The sequence below is a fragment of the Lygodium microphyllum genome, chromosome 14 (genome assembly GCF_053477565.2).
Source record: "Lygodium microphyllum isolate KBCC chromosome 14, Lygodium_microphyllum_v1.1.10, whole genome shotgun sequence".
Classification (NCBI taxonomy): Eukaryota; Viridiplantae; Streptophyta; class Polypodiopsida; order Schizaeales; family Lygodiaceae; genus Lygodium; species Lygodium microphyllum.
In genome coordinates, this window is record NC_141148.1 from 30,648,176 (window position 1) to 30,664,055 (window position 15,880).

General features: G+C 43.4%; 1 protein-coding gene across 10 annotated transcripts in view; it reads left to right on the forward strand.

Annotated features, from left to right (window-relative positions):
- The window catches only part of LOC148025450 (sterol 3-beta-glucosyltransferase UGT80A2-like), a 182,520-nt gene that overhangs the window by 96,271 nt on the left and 70,369 nt on the right, over positions 1 to 15,880 (forward strand). For all 10 annotated transcript variants that reach the window (XR_015693096.1, XR_015693097.1, XM_087692582.1 and 7 more), the window contains one exon: positions 1,130 to 1,260. Coding sequence is in view for 8 of the 10 variants with exons in the window: in XM_087692582.1 (XP_087548708.1) it covers positions 1,130 to 1,260 (131 nt within the window). In the remaining 2 variants the exon portion in view is untranslated. The remainder of the gene's footprint in view (positions 1 to 1,129; positions 1,261 to 15,880) is intronic.

Below are 15,880 nucleotides of genomic sequence, written 5' to 3' on the forward strand. Positions count from 1 at the left end.
GAACTAATGGCACATGCAATGGCAGTCCATACATGTGAGTTATGTATGCATGTAGGTGCAGTCAATCAGAGTAAAAGCGATGCATATGCCAGCAGGATTTTCCAATGCCATGATTGGGGCTTGTTTTTAGAGTTGTACATTAGTTAGTTCTGACTAGTCCAGTGTAGTAGGATTTCTAGGCCACTTTGTCTCTATCGTGATTTGGTTTCAAATCTATAAACGTGTAATCATTGTAATGAATCTGTGAATCAACAATAGGCGTGTTCCATGTCAAGAGAACTATGGCCGATTTTCAGGCGGTTGTCCTTCTTGGCCACAGCATTCTAGGCAAGGAAGGGGGATACCCTATGTTTGATTTTTTCCAGGTGCATCGTCCTTGAACCTGTCTGATTCACAGCCTTGAATTGTGAACCTCCCTGAAGAGGTGGTGGGAATGACTGAGCCTTGAGGTGGTGCGGACGGCTGCAGATTCGTACAAGGGACTTTTAATAGAGGTGCTAGCAGCCTTTCAAATATCTAGAGTGGCATGTGAGGATGTCATTGTCGACGTTAGAGCGGCCTTTAAGAGCCCTTGAGGTCTAGTTCGTCACTCAGAATAGCTCCTATGCTGTGGTTGGGGCTGGTGGCCAGATACGTCTTGGAACCCACTGCTTCTTGATCAGAGGTTTGGCATATTATTTAGAGCATCAGTAGGGTGGCACATCTGGAAGGCATGATTTCTGTTATTATTTAGCATGTTGAACATTTTAATCTGCACTGCTCTAGATTGGCATCACCTGTAGGTGCTTACTCTTTTAAGCCTCAAACTTCCATGTTTGTGCTGTTTGATCCTATTAGAAAAACTCTACTTGAGTAGTCCAGTCTCTGGCTACCAAAAGATAAGGTTTGTTGGAGTAATAACATGAAACATATGTGTTAATGGTTCATTCATTTTTCTCCTGTCAGTATTGCCATATTGCACAAGCAGAAATTCTTGGGGAAAAAACACTCAAAAGGAGAGAGGATCAAGGAAATTCAACCTCTTTTGTTGGCCACATTATATGTTTTTAAATTCTTTTTAACTCAGATTGGCTTTCTTTGTTGACCCAGAATGGACTTAATTAGCATATACATATGTTCTATTGTGCAGATTGGGGACCCAATATTGATGTAGTGGGGTTTTGTTTCTTGAACATGAGTCAAGACTACAAGCCTCCAGATTCTCTCAAAGAGTTTCTTGAAGACGGGGATTCACCCATTTATGTGGGATTTGGGAGTTTGGTATGTTGATGTCCTTCTAGCCTGTCCACTCACTGCACCATTTTATGCACATGCATCACAGACAAGTCTTTTAGTCGACTTTTGATCAACAGTATTATTAGTTTGAGCTGCTGTTTCTTATACTTCTACATGCATTTATTTTTCCAATCATGGCATTGCCTGCTTTGAATTTCTTGAGCTAAGATGATGATTGACAGTCAAAATCCTGCCTTGCAATTTTGTATGATCTCTGTGCTGTTTGTGATGTGAGATTGGCAGTACACACAACTGGAAGTATAGCAATAGCTATGGTGTGTTTAGCAGGATAAGGATAGACATGATCAAGCCCAGGGTTTGGGATAGAGTAGAGATGCAAGTTAAAGCACATGTTTCTTATGTATGTATCTATGCATGCATGTATGCATGTGTGTGCATATGTATATATGTATGTATGAGAGAGAGAGAGAGAGAGAGAGAGAGAGAGAGAGAGAGAGAGAGAGAGTATTAACGTCTCTAAAAGGCCAATGTGGCCTATGAGACCAAAGCAATACATACAATGATGGTGTGTTTCTCATCTGGAACGAGAAAATATGTAAAACATGCCTATAAGACTGAAAAAATGAAATAGTGTCCTATAAAAGGGAAACATGTCAATGATCTAAAAGTGAAAGTAGAAAAAGGAAAACTCTCCATCAATGAGATGTTTGTCCTCTAAGGAGGTGTATCTTTGCATGGTTGAGGCGTCTCGGCATCTGTCTCGTGTGGCGCTCAATGATGGCTTTAATTTGTCTGTGGTGTGGATGTCTAGGCCTTCCTCCGGGTGGACGTGGGCGCCTAGTCCGGCTAAGTGCCACTGCTCTATCCAAAGGGACACCTACAGAAGATGAGGTCCAATGATGATGTACTCCTGTAGGCTGTGTGGCACTAGTACTGGTACCTGCCATACTCTGTCGTGTATCAGTGAAAAAGTCAGTGACTGCTCTCTGTCTATGTGAGCCGAGCTGTGGGGGCCTCCTCTTCCGTAGAATTGTTGCTCTGCGCCTCTGGAGCTCCAAGAGGAAGAATCCCAAGCATCTCTGATCCTCAAACTGCATGATCCGTCTCAGGGGTCCAAAACCCTCTCGAAACAGACAGTGGTATCCACCTCATATATCATAATATACAGTGCATTGGTAGATGTAGTGTTCCTCTGTCTCTGGCTCTCTGTCGCATAATGGGCATATGCGTTCCTCTGTCTGTATACCCTCCCATCTGCCTGTCTCAATCCTCAGGTGGTGGGATGAGGTGTGGATCTAGCCAATAACTGTGCGTAGTCCATGAGGCAGCTTTGTGTCTATGTAATTGGGTCGGGTGATGAAACCATCCTCAGATACTTGAAGGAAGTGGGTCTAGTAGTGTGCCATCCTCGTGCCATGGAGGGAGGGGGGTCGGATCCAGGTCTTCTCTGTATCTAACTTCAGTATGTCTGCTCTGATCACATGGTTTAGCTCTGATCGGCTTAGGTCAAGTATAGGGCAATCAAGGCTATAGTCAAAGGGGGGTAGTCTTTCAATCTGCAGCCCAAGTAGACTCATCCATGTACTCATCTGAGCATACCAACAATGTCTCTCACCATCTGCTGCTGCTAGTTGTCTAGAAGAGGCCAGGGCTAGCTGTGGGTATCTATCTTGGGGGAGCTCCCATAGTCTATGTATGAAAGTCACTGCCTGGACCAAGGCCTTAGCCACCATGGGTGATGCTCCCAACTCAGCTCTGATAATCTCATGTGGGGTTGAGCTCTTCGCTCGTATCATACGTGAGATCATCATGACCAGTGGTCTTTCCATATGCTCCCACCCGTCATAGTATTCCTTCTCTGGTCCATCCTGGTCTCCCAAAGGCTGTCTCCTTGTGTGAAAGAGACCCGGACCCCAAATAGCTGCCCCATATAGGAGTGTGGGTGTAACCAAGGTGTCAAAAAGCCACAATTTGGTGCGCGGCTCATGAAATTGTATGTGGGCACATTGCCTCTCCAATGCACCTAAGGCTGCATATGCTTTTGCCAAACGAGCCTCTGATGTCTCTCTCCAAGAGAACTCTGGTCCCTTCAATGTGACCCCCAAATAGACATACTACTTAACCATCTCCACTAGCTCTCCATCAAAAGTAAACTGGTGCTCAGCTCTTGTCACCCAAGCAGCTGAAGTGTTAAATACCATAACTTTAGTTTTCCCAAGGTTCACCTTAAGATCTCTATCTCTGCAAAAAGCTGATAATGCATCCAAGTGTCTATTTAGTCTCTCAGGTGAGTCAGATACAAGTACAATATCGTCGGCATAAAGCAGTAATGGTATCAGCACTCCAGCTAGGCTGGCTCTAGCTCCACCAGTTCTGTCCACATATTCTGAAATTTCATCTATGTACAACCCAAATAGTGTCGGTGAAAGTGGACAGCCTTGTTTCACCCCAATGGTGCTATTGACTGTATCTGAGATGCCCTTAAGTGTTCGTACTCTGCCCGTCACTGTCTCATACAAGGCATAGATACTCGGATAATGAGCCAGTTGAACAGCATGTTGGTTTAGATTTTGGAAATCACCACAATGTGGAAAATTCCGTGGCTAATGAGTCATGTGTTCATAATATTGTTGTTTTTGATCCCCAAAGTGGTGGATTGTGCTCCATTTTAAATGCTTTGCCTGCAACAGATGTTCACCCAACAACGTCAATACTACTATTTCAAGATCCAGATGTGCATTCCATGGGGAGTCTTTGTGTAATGTGTGAAAGGTGTTCAGTTAAGTTGTGGAGATACGAGACTCAGGTGCAAGGGTCGATTTTTTTTGGAAGGCACTGTTGTCGAAATGGAAAAGTAATGTTGCCACCATTGCAACATCCACCGCAACCATTGCATGATTTGTTGCATGGTATGCACCCTCAGAGTAGGATATTTAAAAACAACATACGAGCATAAAATAGTGCTCTTGCATTTGTATCACTCAGAGCTAATGTTGACAAGCTACTTGTTATCGGGAATGGTTACACCTTTAGAGTGCATGGCTATGTTTATCACCATATAGGTACTTTGCTTCCTGATGTGCAGCGTCAAGAAAGGCCAAGATTTGCACAACTCTATGTTTATGATACTGAGCATGAGTTGCTTAATAGGCTGGGGGTTATACATGGTTTATTACCAAATTTTCTAGGGGAGCTTCAATGTATGATGCATCGACACAACATATATGCACATGCTTTTAGGTCAATGGGTTTGCAATTGCAAAATAATCCCGTGCAAGAACTAATAATGATTATTTTTGGTGTTCAAAGAACTAGTAAACAATACTCGGCTCCTGCAGCACAACTGAGGTTGTAGCTATCATGCTAGGGCAGGGTGATGAGGATACTCTTGATCGTCGGGATATTCATGTTTACACTCGAGGTGGTCGATGTGTTGCTATTTCAAACTTGCATAGAGCATATATGCCAATGCTATATGTCCTCCTTTTTCCTATGGGAGATGATGGTTGGCATGTAAGGGTTCCCTACCGTAACTAGCCAAACTACAGGATATGTTGAGGTGACCAACACGCCCACACATCCAATGTGTGTACTGTGGCAAAAACCACTTGCCGGTCGAGTGTCAAGACCCTAGGTCATGACCTTGCGCTAATTGCGGTAGATTCGATCACGATGTTGCGCATTGCAGATTACTGAGAAGACTCCCGTACTCACAACCCTATGGCCAACCATATCTAGCGAGCAGACCCCAACAATTCTTTGAAAGAGGGGCCCCATTGGCCCTTCCTACGCCTAACGATGTTAAACTGGCTGTCCCTAGAATGGACATAAACCCTACAGGCATACCTAGACCACCTGGTTCATACATGACTCATCCCCTAACGTATACCCATACGTCTCGCATGATGATGAGGGCAACACAGTCCTTATGGATTATCGACTAGTACCGGTGATGGTGTTAAGAAGAGGCCAAGGTAGAGGCCTAGGAGGGCAAACGTAGGATCCAATCATATGTGGGACTTGCGGTCATCCAAGGCACGTCTCATCACATTGTCCTGAAAGGGAGCAACCAAATAGAGACAAGGCAGACCTAAGGTGCCCAGAGTGCCGAATCACTCACCTCTTCATTGACTATCCCAAGCGAAAACCATCCTCAAGTTCAGCTAACGTGCCATTTGTCCCATTGGGGCTGTTCAACGTCGAGAACCTCGATGGGGAGGCCACACCTATCCCATTGTGTGTCATGACTCGAGTACAAATGAAGCAAGCCGGCATATCGTTGCTAGGTCCGAGCAACCTCAATGCAGCCTTGATCGAAAAGAAGAGCCATAGATGGAGAAAGAAGAAACCCGAAGCTAAGATCACGCTGAAAACCAAAAGTGCCACTACTCTGCCTACTGGTATCTCTACAGACACATCAATGTTTTGCATTCTTCTCATGAGTCTAGCACGTGGCACTGTATCAAAGGCCTTGCGAAAGTCCAGAAAACAGTAGTAGATCTTTTTCTTGAATGCCTTGCCTTCTTCGATGATTGCCCTCAATGTAAAGATATGGTCTAGAGTTGTATATCCCCTCCTGAAGCCAGCCTGGCCTTTTGATCTTAGGCCATGCATCTCGGCCCATTCACTCAATGCTTGTTCCACGAGAGAGAGAGAGAGAGAGAGAGAGAGAGAGAGAGAGAGAGAGAGAGAGAGAGAGAGAGAGAGAGAGGATAAGATCTATTAACGTCTCTAAAATGCCAGAATGGCCTACGAGACCATAACCAATACAACTGGTATCATCATCTCTCATCAGAGAAGAAGAGAGAGAGAGAGAGATAAACTTATGTGTAGGTCTACATGGTAGATTGGAATGAGAAGTATGGAAAACTGAAAAATCTGAAAAAAACTAGGTTTAAAAAGATGAAAAGAGTGTAGAGTATCTCTGCCTCAGTCTATGGAATCCACCAAGACTCTGCAAGCTACCTCCGACTGAGTGAGTGCGCCAATCTGCATGTGTAATGAGCAATCATGATGTGAATGTGACACATATGGGCATGCCTATGTTGCCCAATAGGTACTCTAGGGCATCGTGCTCTGCGTAATGCTATACCTTTGTCAATTGTGATGCTGCCTGATGATGTCCCTTGAGTAGGAGATATAGTGTCTGGGGTGGTAGCGGTTGGGGGTTCAGCTACACTGAAAAAATCTCTAACTGCTCTCTGGAGGAGTGGATGAGGCTGGGGTCTCCTCCTATCTTGTAACAATATTGGTCAGTGCCGCTGGAGCTCCAATAAGAAAAGGCCCAAACATCTTTGGTCCTCATAGTCCATCACCCATCTTAGTGGTCCAAAGCCCTCCTTAAAGAGGCAATGATAGCAGCGTCGGATATCATAGTATATAGTACATCTGCAAATGTAGTGCTCCGTTTTTGGCTCCCATCTACAAAGCTGGCACATCCTCTCATTGGTTGCAATATGGCTCCCATTGACCTGTCTCAATCATCAACTGATGCGATGAGGTGTGAATCTGACCAATAGCAACTCGGAGTCCATAAGAAAGTTGAGCATCCATGTATCTCGGCCTCACTATGAAACTATCACGAGAAAGTTGCAAGAAGTGACATTGGTATTGTGCCTTTTTTGTGCCTAATGGGAAAGGGGGCTTGGACCAAGTCCTTCCTATCTCCACTTTAGTGATGTTTGCTCTGATCACACTATTCAGCTCTGTACGACTGAGACTCAAAGTAGGGCAGTCAAGGCTGTAATTGAACGGTGGCAGTCTATCTGTACTCAGGCCATGTAAGTTCAGCTAGGTGCTCATATGTGCATACCAACACTGTCTATCTCCCTCTGCTACAAGCTGTCTTGAAGACTCCATGGCTAGCCTAGGGTATTTGTCTTTAGGGCGCTGCCATATCCACTGGAGGAAAGTATTTGCTTGGAATAATGCCTCAGCTACCATGGGTGCAGTGCCCAATTCTGCTCGGATGATCTCTTGTGGTACCGCGGCTTTTGCCCTTATCATACGTGCTATCATCATGACCAATGGTCTTTCCATATGTTCCCAGCCATCATAATGTTGTGCTTCCGGTCCATCACAGTCCATAAGTGGCATCCATCTAGTATGATAAAGGCTTGGGCCCCAAATGGCTGCCCCATAGAGTAGTGTGGGCATAACTAAAGTTATCAAAAAGCCACAATTTGGTATGAGGCTCTTGAAACTGTATGTGTGTACACTGCTGCTCTTGGGTACCCAAAGCTGCATATGCCCGTGCAAGCCTAGCCTCTAAAGTTTCCTTCCATGAAAATTGAAAGTGACCCCAAGGTATACATATTGTCTAACCATTTCCATTGGCTGACGGTCATACATAAAGTGATGCTCGAAGCGTGTCACCCAAGCAGCCGAGGTGTGTTGGGTAGACGAGATGTAGTTGACAATAGTCACAGAGAGTTTTGAGAATTGAAGGTAGAGCATGGGAAACATCTTGAAATCTTGAAATAATGCTCTTGCTAAGTACTCATGAGGACATAAGAGAAGCTAAGTACATCATAGACAAATCTTGAAATGATGCTCTTAAGGAAGATATTTAAGGCCTTTCCAAGATTAACCTTGGGACCTTTATCTTCACAGAACACATGCAATGCATCAAGATGACGTTGTAGTCCCTCAGGTGAATTTGAGATAAGTACCATTTCGTTTGCATATAACAAAATTGGTATTAACACCCAAGCCAAGCTGGCTCCCATACCACCCCATCTCTGTATGTAATTGGAAATCTTATCAATGTATAGTCGAAACAACAAAGGAGAGAGGGGATAGCCTTGCTTTACACCAACTGTGCTACACAGTGAGTCTGTTGTGCCTCTAGGCACTCGTACTCTCCCTGTCAGTTTCATACAATGCATAAATACACCCCTGCATATCCTCCAGGACCCCAATGGCTCGCAACCTTTGCATGAGTCTTGTACGTGGCACATAGTTGTTAGGTACGAAAGGTACGATACGGTACGGTATGATAAAATATGGTACTAAATGGTACCTTAAGATTTTATAATGTACGGTATGATATTAGTATGACAAAAAAATAACTTGATTATTTTGGACAACAGATAATAGAATAGATATTTCAAGTCTAAATAGCAATGCTATTAGAGTATATAAGATGAGTACTTGAGGGTAACATGCCAAGGCCCAAAACCTAATGCTGAATGCGCAACATGCACTACCGCTACCTACAACTTATAACTACATAGATGGGAGTGGATACATCATACATGCATGATCATACCAATAAGAGAAGTGTGGGCTTGAGAGATCTCAAATAACCTAATCTCATGGGAGAATCATATTAATATAAGGAGCATTTAGCTCGTCCCAAAGTGTAGTTCAAATGGGAAAGATGCATCCATTAAGTTGGTACCTTATGGTACTAATACGTAAGGTGCGGTACCTAAAGTATGGTATAGTATCAAACCTTTCGTACGTGGAGTAGTGCAACTAGAGAGAGGAAGAGGCTAGAGAGAGAGAGAGAGAGAGAGAGAGAGAGAGAGAGAGAGGCTTGGGGGAGAAATAAGAAAGAAAGAAGAAGAAAAAAAAGAAAGGAGAAAGAAAAAAAGAAAGTTGTAGACTTAAAGTAGAGTGGCCAAAAAGTGCCCTTTTTTTCGTACTAAATCGTACGGATATGTACCGTACCGTACCGTACGGATTGTACCATACAGATTAGTCCGTACTACGTAAGGAGACAACCCTGACGTGGTACAATATCAAAAGCCTTGGGGAATCCACAAAACAACAATAGATCTTTTGCCTCCATGATCATCCCTCCTCAATCAAGGCCCTTAGTGTGAATATATGGTCTACCGTGTTGTATCCATGGCGGAAGCCAACTTGTCCTATAGACCGTATTATCTTTGTTTCAGCTCACCAATTCAACTCATGCTGATGCAGATATCTTCGCTAGCATATGGCCAATCATAATAGTGCGGTAATTGTTAGCGACCAATGGATCTCTCCTCTTAAAAATCAGCACTATTGTGTGGTCACACAAACTTGCTAGAAACCCCTCACATACAGCTCTATTGAAGATATTTGACAAGATAAGGGCCAAAGCATAACATCCATGTGCAAAATGTTTTGCCACAAGGCCATCTTGATCATGTGCTCTCCCATTCTTTAACCTCTAGAAGGCATACCTCACCATTTTTTGCGTAAAGGATCCACATTGTGTTGGCATATAGTTTGATGGATAGGTAATCTGCTCTTGTGATGGAACATCATACAGTGCACTAGTATGTTCATGCCATACTGTAGGTGATGTCAACTCAATTGGGGGTTGTCTACAGAAATTTCCTCCATGCCTTCTTGCTGTCCCTGCTCAAAAAGAGTTGATACATCTTAGACTCTAGTTTGGCTAGATAATCCCTCTCCTTTTTCCGCACAAGATGACAGAAGACATTCCTTGTGCTTGTGTGTGCATGTCCCTTGTCTAATATCCCTCTGTACGTGAGGCCTAGTCTGTCTACACTCATCATCATACCAAGCATTTTGAGGGGCAATGCATCTGCATATTACAGTAGAGCCGATCTTACATGGAAATGCCTTTGAAGTTTCAGCATGTTAAACCTTCACTAAAGATCTAGTGACATCTTCCAGTGGTTCATGTTGGTCTAGCTAGCTTAAGCCATCTCATATTGCATCACTATAGATATGCGACGTTTGCTCTAGAAATTCATAATGCGGAAATGTGTGTAACTATGTGCATGTTTCTTATTTTTGACCACATGTTAGAGTGAATTTTAGGATGGCATGGTCGGCTGCTATAGCGATCAGCTTATCAGTTAGCTCAAAATGCTTAATTTTTGGGATTAACATTGGCGAGCCGATTACATAGTCCACAACGTTGGCCCCTTTTTTGTTGTGTTAACAAGTGAAAGCATCCACTCCCGGCCATCTTAATAGGCCATTGAATATAGCTAATTCGTGAGCACTTCCTAAGTCTAGCAGATGGGATCCATATGCTGTCCCCTCCTTATCTTGAGATGTCCTGACAAGCCCTAGTTCATCCAATGCCAATTCGTTAAACATTTCATGTTTAGTATCATAGACGGTGGACGGCTCACTTCTTGTTCGAGCATTGAATTCTCCCACTAGTAGTATGTCCCCAATGCTTGCATATCTCATAGTATCCTCATGTAGTACTTGAAATGGTGATCCCTCCCTAGGAGAAAATGTTGAAGAGGCAGGTGGGAAGTAGCATAGTGCAACATATAGATCCCTTGGGTGCCCTATCCTCAGCCTTACCCACATATATCTAGCATGCACATCTTGTGATACCACGTGAATCATGTCTTGGAGGCTCTCATGATAAATAATTGTCACCCCACCTGACACCCTAGTTCCTCCTGGTCTACGGGGGCGAGGTCTATAGATGCTCTCCCAATTGTATCCCGCAACATCCGGTAATGTAGAATTTATATATTGATGTGTCTCTGTATACATAGCCATGTCTATCCCACGAAAAGTGTCCTCAAAATAACTTGCATCAAGTCTCATTGAACCATTACAATTCCAAAGGGACATCTTTAACGTCTCATAGGCCTTGTACCGTCATTGTGACCTACCTTCTATTGGGTTTCAACTCCTTCCTTCACCATGACATATTTGATGGATATATGCAACAATTGGTATTTCAATTTTTATTGGACCTTCCATCCGAAGGGGCATCTTTCCTCGATCAGGTGATATGCAATGTGCAAATAGTTGCCTAGCAATGTGGGATACATCATGCCACCCAAGGTAGGCAAAGATTGTAAGCTGCCAAGCAACTCCTGCCTCTTACATGTTTGGTTTTGATAGTTGCCACAAGATCCTCTTTTTCTTTTCATCTTCACAAGATTTGCACAACTTGTTGATACTTTTCAAAAGAGATCATACCAATAGGCCAAACTTGCTACACTATCAAAGGGTCTATAGAATAATAATTGTCAATTGCATAAGTTTTATCGTAGCCTTCATGCCTCCTTTGCTAGAGAGAATGTGGTCCGTTTGAGCACTTCTGATGGTGAAATGATCACAGAACCACGAGGCATTGTGCAAATGTGCAGAACCTATTTCATGGATTTGCTTGGTTTGCACTCCTTTGTTTCCCATGCAATCGGTGCGGCCGGTTCATTATTTTGTGATCTAGTTAAAGATCAAGTTATATGAGAGGTTGCCAACACTTTGGATATGGACACTACACAAGATGATGTCCTCTTGCATTTGCCTAAAGATAAGAGCTAAGGGTGGGATGGTATCACCAATGAGTTTTTTGAGACCTATGCCACTCACTTGGCTGCACCTTTACTAGACCTATAACAATAGATTATGACAACTAGACACATGCCACCCTCCTGGAAGGAGGGCCCAATTAAATTGATTCCTAAAGTGCCCTCCTCCTCAGCCTTGAAACACTGGTGACCAGTCTCCTTGATGGGTTCTATGTATAAGATCTTAACCAAAGTCCTAGCTAATTGACTGCATGAATATCTTTTGGATATTATTCAACCTACCTAGCATGGATTTATCAAAGGGCGCAAGATTTTGCACAACATCTTGAATGTTGAGATGGGAATAGATTATGCTTGATACACGAAGCAAGAAATGGTGCTCATTCGATTGGACTTGGATAAAGCCTTTGATAATTTGGATTGGTCTTTCTTGGGTTAGTTGATGCAAGGCTTGGGTTTTGGTTGGAGGATGTCTGCACTTATCGCAATACTATTAGCAGGGCTTCCTTGTCAAGAGTTCTAATCGATGGTGGTGCCATGATACCCTTTCCCCTTCGTCGATCTGTTAGGTAGGGTGTCCTATTGAGTCCTTTGTTCTTTGTCATGGCTACTCACCCCATTCTGACGATGTTGTCTTGTCTAGCGGCCAATGGTGAGGTGGTTAGACTCTCTCTCCCTTCTTAGGAACAATTGGTGGATCAAGCCTTGGCAGATGACACCTTCATGTTTCTTAAGGATGATCTGGATAACATGCAAACAACGATGGTCACATGGGACTCATTCGCCCTTGCCTCGGGACTACACATTAATGCATCTAAGTTGGCCCTTATAAGTTGCACTGAGAGTGATCTCCAGGTCTTGGGTTTGCAAGGCGAGGTGGTCCGTAAAGGCTCTGTTTTCAGGCACTTGAGCTATCCTTTCGTAGTGCAGGTTTCACCCAAAGTGCTTATAGTTTGGATCTCCTCGCGCATTATGGATAAGTTTGTGTATTGGAAATCACAAGCTTGGCCTTTTCACATAAGATTAAAAATAGCATAGACAATCGTGATACCGATGATTTCATATTACCTTCCCTTACTTCCTTGACTGAAGTGTCATTTACAGCAAATCACTCAACTTCCAAAAGAATGGGTGGTGGGGCTGTTTGCATTTGGAGACACATATGATTGCTCTTCATTGGTCACTGTTACTGACCTTGTGTGAGGGTAGGCAACCCTCATCCTTGATTGCTAGATTTTTTCTTGAGACTCACGGTATGAAGCACAGGGAAAACCCAAGATTTCTGCCTCATGGTGGCATGTGTTTAATGATGAACAACCTATCCATTTGAAGTCTTCTATGTTATTGAATCATTTGGTCCACTCCTAGAGATTGGTCCTTGCTAAATCTTCGTGGCACCCACTTGCGGATCGGGAGGCGGCTAACTCCTTGAGAGTAGAAGTGTTGGTGATTTTGAAGCTGCTCTCCTGGCAATGCAAAGAGAAACAAAGGCCAATGTTGAATAGGATGGCGTGGTTGGGACTTGTCACTATTGCTGATGTTGTTCTACCTATTAGCGGGGCTGCTATGTCCTTTCGATTGGCTCGATCCCGCTTTCATGTCCCCCGATGCTACCACACTTTGTGGAATGCCATCTCCATCTCTTTACGGGCCATGTAGCCTCTCCCCTCTCTAGACTAGGAGGCCCCTTGGTAGGATTGAATGATTAATGGTAGACTCCTTTTGGGTCATGCTTTCGCAGATCAAATATATTATTTACTTATTCGTGATAAATGTCTAGAAAGACAATACCACGTGGGGTCTCCAAAAAGGCGAAGCATGGTGGAAATCTTGCTTGGTTGCAAGGAAGGTTTGGTCACTACTAACAGCCATTTTGCTACAAGTGGTTTGCCTACCAATGCTTCCAAAGGAGTGGGTCTTTGAACATCCCAAGTTTGTGGATGCCATGCAAGTGGATATGGAAGCACTCTTTCCTTTCTTGTGCTTCTTGGGTTGTTGGCATGTATGGACCATGAGGGATGCATTCATCTTTGATGCTTCATCAGGCATGTAGAGCCATATAGCCTGCTTGAAAGGGCTTCTTCATTGGCAACTAGACATGATTGAGCTAACCGATATTCTCCCTAGACAGGATTTAATTGCTTGGCACATTGTAGTTTTTTTGCCCCCCTTTAGTCACTCTGCTTCCTTTGTACCTTCATTGTGCTGTCTCTACTTTTATGCATGATGGCCTAGCACTATCATATATCTTGCTCTCTTTGTACTTTTTTTTGTAATGAATATAATAATCTTTTATGAGAGAGAGGGAGGGAGGGAGGGGTTTTGGTCTTTGATTGATTGAATCATCTGGTTCACTCCTAGAGATGGGTGGTTACATCTTCTTGGTACCCACTTGTAGATCAGGAGGCGGCAAACTCTCTAAGAGTGGAAGTGTTGGCTGTTTCGAAGCTTCTCTCTTGACAAGGTAAACATGAACAGAGGTGGATGTTGAATAGGATGGTGGGCCTAGGACTCGTCATTGTTATTGATGGTCTTCTCCCTCTGAGTGGCATTGTTATGTCCTTAAGATCAGCTCGATGCTACTTTCGTGTTTTCTGAGGCTATCACAATTTGTGGAACACCATCTCGACCTCTTCACGGATCATGCAACCTCTTCTATTTTTGGACCAAGAGGCCCATTTGTTGAGCTAAAAATGCATTAGCTTGACTTGAACAGCTCCAAAACATGCTTAATTAATGGTCATTGTGTCCCAAATGCAAACCCTAATTTGGGCGCTCCAAACTTTCTATAAATAGGCATGTAGCTCACCACTCTCCCTTAATCTCGTTTTTTGTAGGTTTGAAGAGCTGATCTGTGCTGCTCACACCCCCTTTGCGGAGGACATCGCGGTCAGAGCTTCCCACAGCCATCTGCTACCATCCGATCCTCCCTGATTTCAGCCTCCATCTCCTTCATCCATTGCTGGGCACTGCATCTGGAGGCTTTTCTACTACTGGTGACTGCTCCTCATTGATAATATGCTGATTTTACATGTTGCCCAACTGCACACATCCTTTTGGAGGCTTCCTTTGGAGTTTGGAGCTGTCAGCCTGACATTTTCTCTCCTCCCAAAGGTGCATTTATTGTCTGTGGCTGCCACCCTGACTTTCCCTCTCCTCTATTTGCTGCGTTTGCATCCAACTATTGCCTAGTTTTCTCTCTTCTCAGGTACCTGCGTTTTTAGCCTTTCTCCCTCTTGCATTGCCGTGTGCATCAAATCTAGCTTTCCTTGGTTGCATTTGCTAGTGTTTGACACATGGAGGCTACCTTGCTGTGTTTCCATTTGGAGTACGACGCACTCTTTAGCTCATAACCTCTACCTTGATCCTAGAGATAGGAGAGTTTGAGGTTCATTATTCACTCCATAGTGTGTTTGTTGCATGAGCATTGTATATTCAAGATTCATTCACTTCATTATTTATTGTGTTCACTGTCTCTGAGTTATCCTAACCCTAGTTTTGTTCTGTGTTTATCAGTCTGTACTTTGTCATAGAGCATTTCTTCACACCCTTGGTAGGATTGGATGATTAATGGTCGGCTGCTTTTGGGTTGTGCTTCAGCCAATTAGATATACCATTTACTTATATGTGATAAAGTTTAGCTTATCAAGAAGGGCAAGAGCATCTAGGTCTCCTAAAAAGCCAAGCATAGTAGAAATCTGTGGTAATGACAGGCTAGCTTAACAGAATGCCTTTCGGTCCAAGGTCTTCATCTGGTGAATGTTGATTGGTGTGGTTCCTCTTACCTTTGCACTCTCCTATTCGAGGATTTCCAATGGTTGCTACTTCTTTTGTCAAAATTGTAGAAAAACCCCTCACCATTAGTTTCTTACTTGGTCAATGGCACATAGGATTTGGTCACTACTATTGCCCATTTGGTTTTGAGTGATTGAGCTATCGATCCTTTCAAAAGATTGGGTCTTTGGACATCCCAAGTTTGTGGATCTCATGTAGGCTGCTTTGAAAGTGCTCTTACACTTTTTACGCTTTTGGGGTTGTTGGCATATATGGATCATGAGGAATCCGTTCATGTTTGATGCTTCATTGGGAGTGCAGAGTCATGTAGTCAGCTTGAAAGGACTTTTTCATTGGCAGCTTGACTTGATTGAGTAGTAGATATTCTCCCTAGATAGGATTTGCTCCCTTGGCACACACTATAGTTTCTTCCATCCCCTTCTAGTCACTCAACTTCCTATGTACTTTGATTGTGATGTCTCAGATTTTATACATGATAGCCTGGATCCATCCTGCATTTTGTACTCATGTAATCTTGTACTTTTTTTGTAATTAATACAATTACCTATTATGAAAAAAGAGAGAGAAGGTTTGTTCGCTACTGCTATTAGCCATTTGGT